At 47.4% G+C, this 7,411-nt stretch overlaps 1 protein-coding gene across 1 annotated transcript; it reads left to right on the top strand.

Moving 5' to 3' along the window:
• Nucleotides 1-280: 280 nt before the first annotated feature.
• LOC311328231 (elongation factor Ts-like) lies at nt 281-1,021 on the top strand (the record flags this gene model as incomplete). Its single annotated transcript, XM_084462229.1, has 1 exon — nt 281-1,021. The coding sequence occupies one exon, from the start codon at nt 281-283 to the stop codon at nt 1,019-1,021; it is 741 nt and encodes a 246-aa protein (XP_084318355.1).
• Nucleotides 1,022-7,411: the final 6,390 nt, after the last annotated feature.

The following is a 7,411-nucleotide window of genomic DNA, read 5'->3' as shown; positions in this document are numbered from 1 at the left end:
AGGTAAGTTCCTATTGAAGCTTGCCAGTGAAATGCAGAAGTGACTGTTTGTAGTAGAAGGGGGCTTTGCCCCCTTTTTTTCCGATGTGCAGTTAACTATTTTCTTTTCCACCTGCTGTTGATACGGTGGAGTAAGACTGTAAAATTGAGAGGAGTCAACCATGGAAGCTATAAGTGCAGCATTGGTTAAAGAACTGCGTGAGCGTACTGGTCTTGGCATGATGGAGTGCAAAAAAGCACTGGTTGAAGCTCATGGCGATATCGAAGCCGCTATTGAAGAAATGCGTAAGTCTGGTCAGGCCAAAGCTGCCAAAAAAGCAGGCCGTACCGCTGCTGAAGGTATTGTTGCTGTAAAAGTGGCTGATGATGCCAGCTTCGGTGTTCTGGTTGAAGTAAACAGCGAAACTGACTTCGTTGCCCGTGATGACAACTTCCTAGGTTACGTTGAAGAGATTGTAGATGCGGCCTTTGACCGTAAAGAAGCGGACGTTGCTGTTCTGATGGAAGGTGAGCTGGAAGAAGCTCGTCTGACTCTGGTGCAGAAGGTTGGTGAAAACATCAGTGTTCGTCGTATTGTAATTGTTGAAGGTGGTGTGGTTGGTTCTTACGTCCACAGCAACAATCGTATCGCGGTACTGACAAAGCTGGAAGGCGGTGATACCGAACTAGCTCGTGAGATTGCCATGCACGTTGCTGCAGTTAACCCTCAGGTGGTTAACAAAGAAGACATGCCTGCTGATCTGGTAGAAAAAGAGGAAGAAATCTTCAGGGCTCAGGCTGAGCAGTCTGGCAAGCCAGCCAATATCATCGAGAAGATGATTGAAGGTCGTATCGGTAAGTTCTTGGCAGAAAGCAGCTTGGTTGAGCAGCCTTTTGTTAAGGATCATGATACCACCATTGGTGCTCTGGCCAAGAAAGCCAGCGCCACTGTCATAAGCTTCGCTCGTTTTGAAGTTGGCGAAGGTATCGAGAAGAATGCAGAGGGCTCAGCTGCTGAAGTTCGCGCCCAAGCAGGGCTGTAATATCTGGAGCTTGTCAGGGAGTAGGGTGACTGCTCTTGGGCGAGCTCCTGTGCCAGCCTTAGGGTTGGCCTTTTTATGTCTATCTGAAACTGATGGTTGATTTCCGGTTTTTCCCCATGGGAAAGTCCTGAGGAAAGGAGTTAGCTGTCAGGGCACTTCAACTCGCTGGTTTGTAGTCAGATGACTCATTTAATGCGGCTATCTAGCTGATTTCCAGATGGTAGCTAATTTCTAGGTGGTAGCGCATTTGCGGGTTGAGTGTAATTTAGCCCACCAGACTCGGAAACTGAACATGCCGGCAAGTGATAGTCAACCGAAATACAAACGTGTATTGCTTAAACTCAGTGGTGAAGCCCTTCAGGGTGAGGGTGAGTTTGGTATTGATCCTAGGGTGCTGGATCGAATGGCTCTAGAGATTGGTCAGTTGGTAGGGATCGGTGTGCAGGTTGGTATCGTCATTGGTGGCGGAAACCTCTTTCGTGGCGCTGCACTGAGTGCTGCAGGCCTTGACCGGGTTACCGGTGACCATATGGGTATGTTGGCAACTGTCATGAACGCCATGGCCATGCGTGATGCCCTTGAACGTTCAAACATAAACACTAGGGTTATGTCAGCCATACCCATTAGTGGTGTTGTTGAACATTATGATCATCGTCGGGCTATGAGGTATCTTAACTCTGGTGATGTTGTGATTTTTTCTGCTGGAACCGGGAATCCGTTTTTTACGACAGATTCTGCAGCCTGCCTGCGTGGTATCGAGGTTGGTGCTGATGCTGTACTGAAGGCTACCAAGGTAGACGGTGTGTACGATAAGGATCCGGTTAAGCATTCTGATGCAGTCAAATTTGATCAGCTGACCTATGATGATGTCTTAGAGCGTAAGCTTGGCGTTATGGATTTAACGGCAATTTGTCTGGTGCGTGATCAGCAGATGCCAGTGCGGGTGTTTAATATGAACAAATCCGGCGCGTTGTTGAATCTGGTGGTTGGTGGTGATGAAGGAACACTGGTAAACGGTGGTTAATGATGATCAATGAAATTAAAGATTATGCCAAAGAGCGTATGGGCAAAACCATTGAATCCTTGACGGTTGCCTTCAACAAGATTCGTACAGGTCGTGCTCATCCCAGCCTTTTGGATGGTATCAAGGTTTCCTATTATGGGTCAGAAACGCCGCTGAGCCAGATGGCTAATATCTCTGTTGAGGATGGTCGTACGCTTGTTGTTCGTGTTTGGGAAAGACAGGTCGTTCCAGATATTGAAAAAGCTATCCTTAAATCAGATCTTGGACTGAATCCATCTACTGCAGGCGAAGTAATTCGTATCCCGCTGCCACCACTGACTGAAGAGACTCGTAGAGGGTATACGCGTCAGGCTCGTCAGGATGCAGAGAATGCGCGTATTGCTATTCGCAATATTCGTCGTGATGCGCTGGCTGACATTAAAGAGTTGGAAAAGGAAAAAATGATTGGTGAAGATGAGGAGCGTCGTGCACAGGACGATGTTCAGAAGCTGACTGATTACTTTATCGCTGAGGTGGATAAAAATCTATCGACCAAAGACAATGACCTCATGGCGATCTGATGATAGCCTTGAACTGCGCTTTATAAAAATGGCGTCGTTGAGTTCTGAACGGTGCAGTCCGGTAATAGTTTTACGGCACTATGTTTGTGATAACAGGCAAAATAACAAGGGCAGTAGTCGATTGATATTTTGCTGGGGCTTGCTTTTTATTGCAGGCTACTGCAAGGTTCTACTGTTAAACGTTCTTTATCTAAAAGCGTATTACCTGCCAATTTTCAGATCGTCTTTATTCATGGCCAATACATCGTTACAGGGAAAAGGCGGTATTGAGGTAGTTCCATCAGAGAGGTTGCCGCGCCATGTGGCTATTATTCTTGATGGTAATAACCGCTGGGCCAAGCGTAAGCATTTACCAGGGCTTGCTGGTCATCGAGCTGGTGTTCAGCGGGTTCGTGAAGTCGTTGAGGCCTGTGCTGACTATGGTGTTGAAGTACTGACACTGTTTGTCTTCAGTAGTGAGAACTGGAATCGGCCTGTTGTCGAAGTGAATGGGCTTATGGGCCTGTTCCTGAATGTTCTCAGAAGAGAAGCCCTACGGCTGAAGAAGAACCGTATCCGTTTGAAGGTAATTGGTGATGTCACCAAGTTTAGTTCTGATATCCAGAAGCACATTCATGAGGTTGAGGAACAAACTTCAGAAGACTATTCGGTAACTTTAGTGATCGCAGCCAACTATGGTGGTATGTGGGACATCGCTTCTGCTACACGTCAGCTGGCAGAAAAGGTCGCTCGTGGTGAACTGAGTTCTGAGGATATTGATGAGTCAGCCATTGAACGGCATCTCAGTACTTCAGGTTTGCCAGCGGTGGATCTCCTGATTCGAACCAGTGGTGAGCAGCGAATTAGTAATTTTCTGTTGTGGCAGTGTGCGTATAGTGAATTCTATTTTACCGAAACATTATGGCCTGATTTTGGCCGTAATGAACTTCAGCATGCCCTGCTGAGCTACGCCAGTCGGCAACGACGATTTGGTAAAACAGGCGAGCAGGTGGAGGCTGAAACTACGTGCTGAAACAAAGAATTATAACTGCTCTGGTATTAGCGCCATTGGCGCTTGCTGGAGTATTACTTTTGCCTTTACTCAGCTTCGGCTTTTTTATTGCTGCGATTATTATGCTTGCGGCTTGGGAATGGGCGAAGCTCTCTGGTTTTGAGCAGACTGCTATACGTCTGGTTTACACAGCTGTTGTTGGTATTCTCTGTAGTCTTTCCATATTTTTGCCTCCCTTCCTAATGCTCGGTGTGGCTGTAGTCTGGTGGCTTGCGGCACTTGTTATGGTCAAACAGTATCAGGCCAGTGGCCGAATATTACAAGGTAAGCTGCTCAGGCTTGTTATGGGCTTGTTGACTCTGGTGCCGGCTTGGTTTGCTCTTTATATGCTTAAGCAGATGAATGACTCTGCTTGGTTGATTGTGTCACTATTGGTGATGGTGTGGTCTGCAGACTGTGGTGCCTATTTTGCTGGAAAGCGCTTTGGTAAGATCAAGCTTATTGAGAGAGTTAGTCCTAAAAAAACGCTCGAAGGAGTTGTTGGTGGCGTTTTACTTGCCATGTTTATTTCCAGTCTTGTGGCCCTGTTTGGCAGTGTTAGTTTCTTTCAGGGGGCATCGCTTTTGCTGCTGACCATTTTGACGGTTCTTGTTTCCGTTCTAGGGGACTTATGGGAGAGTGTAATGAAAAGGGAAATGGGCCTTAAGGACAGTGGTAACCTGCTACCAGGCCATGGTGGGGTTCTTGACCGGATTGACAGTCTGACTGCAGCGATTCCGGTATTTACCCTATACGTCATGATAATCAGTGGTGTATAGATCATGATTAGATCATCCACTCAGCAGGTTTGTGTGCTGGGTTCTACTGGATCTATTGGGAAAAGCACGCTGGATGTTATAGCTCGTAATTCTGAGCAGTATCGTGTGCACTCCCTGATTGCTGGTAGCAATACGGATATTATGTTGGAGCAGGCTCGCCAATTTCGGCCTAAGTATATCGTGATGGCTGATGAGCAGGCTGCGGAGGTTCTTCGGGCTAATCTTAAGGCAGAATGGTTGAGTGTGTCGGTTGAATCTGGTGTGGCCGCTATGGCTCAGGTTGCAGCTGATAATGATGTTGATGTTGTCATGGCTGCAATTGTTGGTGCTGCTGGACTGACGCCGACAATGGCTGCCGTTCGTGCAGGCAAGAAAATTCTGCTGGCTAATAAGGAAACACTGGTGATGACCGGTGCCTTATTCATGGATGCAGTAAAAGCTTCAGGATCAATCCTGTTACCAATTGATAGTGAACATAATGCTATTTTTCAGTGTCTACCTTATGAACATAAGTTTGGTCTTGAGCGGGTAGGGGTTAGAAGAATACTGCTGACTGCTTCTGGCGGGCCGTTTCGGCAGTACCCTGTAGAAAGCTTTGCTCATGTTACACCTGAGCAGGCCTGCGCCCATCCTAACTGGAGTATGGGCCGTAAGATCTCTGTAGACTCAGCAACCATGATGAATAAGGGGCTTGAGTTGATTGAGGCTTGCTGGTTATTTGGTGCAAGACCTGATCAGGTAGAAGTGGTTATTCATCCACAGAGCATTATCCATTCGATGGTCGACTATGAGGATGGCTCTGTATTAGCGCAGATGGGAAATCCGGATATGAGAACACCTATTGCCCATGCCCTAGCATGGCCAAATAGGATGATGTCCGGTGTCCCTACGCTATCACTGACTGATATTGGCAGGCTGGACTTTTATGCGCCAGATATGTTGCGCTATCGTTGTCTGCAACTGGCCCAGGAGGCCGTTCTCAGTGGTGGTACAGCTGCAGTCATGCTGAGTGCGGCTAATGAAATTGCAGTTGACGCGTTTCTTGATCACAAGTTGCGTTTTGATCGCATCCCTGAAGTGATTGATGCGACGTTGCAGACATTGCCTGTTATGAATGTGGGTGATCTTGAACAAGTACTGGAAGCTGATAAAGAAGCGCGTTATCTGGCACAAAAACAGGTTTCTCAAATGCAGGGGGTTGCATGATTTTTGAATCACTTCTTGATTCAGCGCAAACCATATTTGCCTTTGCGGTGACCCTTGGGATACTGGTTAGTATTCACGAGTTTGGTCACTTCTGGGTGGCTAGGCGCTGTGGCGTTAAGGTGCTTCGGTTCTCTGTGGGCTTTGGTAAGTCGCTCTGGAGTAGAACTGATCGTCATGGGACTGAATACACGGTTGCAGTCGTCCCCCTAGGCGGTTACGTCAAAATGCTGGATGAGAGGGAAGGTCCTGTTCCAAGTGGTGAAGAGCACCTCTCTTTCAATAGCAAGCCTGTGCTTTCCCGAATCGCAATTGTGGCAGCTGGGCCGGCCGCGAACTTTTTGTTTGCGATCTTCGCTCTTTGTCTTATGTATATGGTGGGTGTTAGCACTCTGATGCCACAGGTGGGTGAAGTTGTCCCAGAATCACCTGCGGCGGTAGCTGGTCTTCTGACAGGAGATGAAATCGTTGCTGTCAATGGGGTTGAGACCACTGGCTGGCAGGCGGTAAACATGGAGTTGCTGGCGTATCTTGGTGAGTCCAGAAGTCTTTCTTTCTCTGTTCGTTCTGGCGAACTTGGCGAGGTCACAGAGGGTGCGGTTAGAGACAAAAATATTCAGGTAGTTGACTGGCTGGTGAGTGAAGAACAGCCAAATCCAATACGCTCACTGGGTATTATTCCTTATTCTCCAGAAATTCCGGCAGTCATTGGTCAGCTGTCACCTGAGGGAGCCGCTACAAGGGATGGGATGAAATACGGGGACAGGGTGCTGGTTGTCGATAGCGAAGACATCGTTGACTGGATGCATTTTGTAGAGATTATACGTGATAATTACGGAAAGACTCTGCAGCTTTTGATTGAACGGGATGGAAATACTGAGAATATACAGCTGACTCCAGGAAGTCGGTCAGCAGAAGGTATGACTACCGGCTATATTGGTGCAGGTGCCATGCAGGTTGCTTGGCCGGAAGCGATGATACGTCATCTACAATATGGTCCTATTGAGGCAGTTGTCAAAGGTGTACAGGCAACATGGTCTCTAACTTCCATGACTCTGGAGTCCCTCTGGAAAATGGTTGTTGGGCTGGTGTCTGTTAAAAACTTGAGTGGCCCGATAACCATTGCTAAAGTAGCTGGCGCGTCGCTTGAGTCTGGGCTGGAAAATTTCCTTTATTTTCTGGCGATGTTGAGTGTCAGCCTCGGAGTGTTGAACCTTCTGCCCGTCCCTGTACTGGATGGTGGCCACCTGCTTTTTTACCTAGTGGAAATGGTCAGAGGCAAGCCTCTGTCAGAGAAGATCCAAACACTTGGTTTAAAAATTGGGGTGACTCTGGTTGTCGGAGTAATGATGTTGGCTATGTACAACGACTTGAGCAGACTCTTTAAATGACTTTTTCAAAGAGAAGTCCAATAATCTTCCTGTGGTAAGTGCTGTATTAGTCTCACCGTCAGATGCCAAGATGAAAGAAAGGCATTTTGCGCTCTGAGCTATCTGCAAACCATGAAAAACGGTGAAGTAAAATGTTTTTCACGTTAATGCGAAATGAACACGGATAAGAACGGATTCCATGAAGCGATCATTGTTGTCTCTGCTGATTGGCTCTTTAGCCATTGCGTCTGGTGGTACCCAAGCCTTCATTGTTTCAGACATCCGGATTGATGGCCTTCAGCGGGTTTCAGCCGGGACAGTCTTTAATGCTCTGCCTGTTGAGGTTGGTGACGAAATTCAATCACCGGATATAGCCGGAGCCGCCAGAGCCATCTATAAAACCGGTTACTTTGATGATATTCGC

The sequence above is a fragment of the Borostomias antarcticus genome (assembly GCF_949987555.1).
Source record: "Borostomias antarcticus genome assembly, contig: scaffold_173, whole genome shotgun sequence".
NCBI classification, from domain to species: Eukaryota; Metazoa; Chordata; class Actinopteri; order Stomiiformes; family Stomiidae; genus Borostomias; species Borostomias antarcticus.
This window is presented reverse-complemented; position numbering and strand designations above follow the sequence as displayed.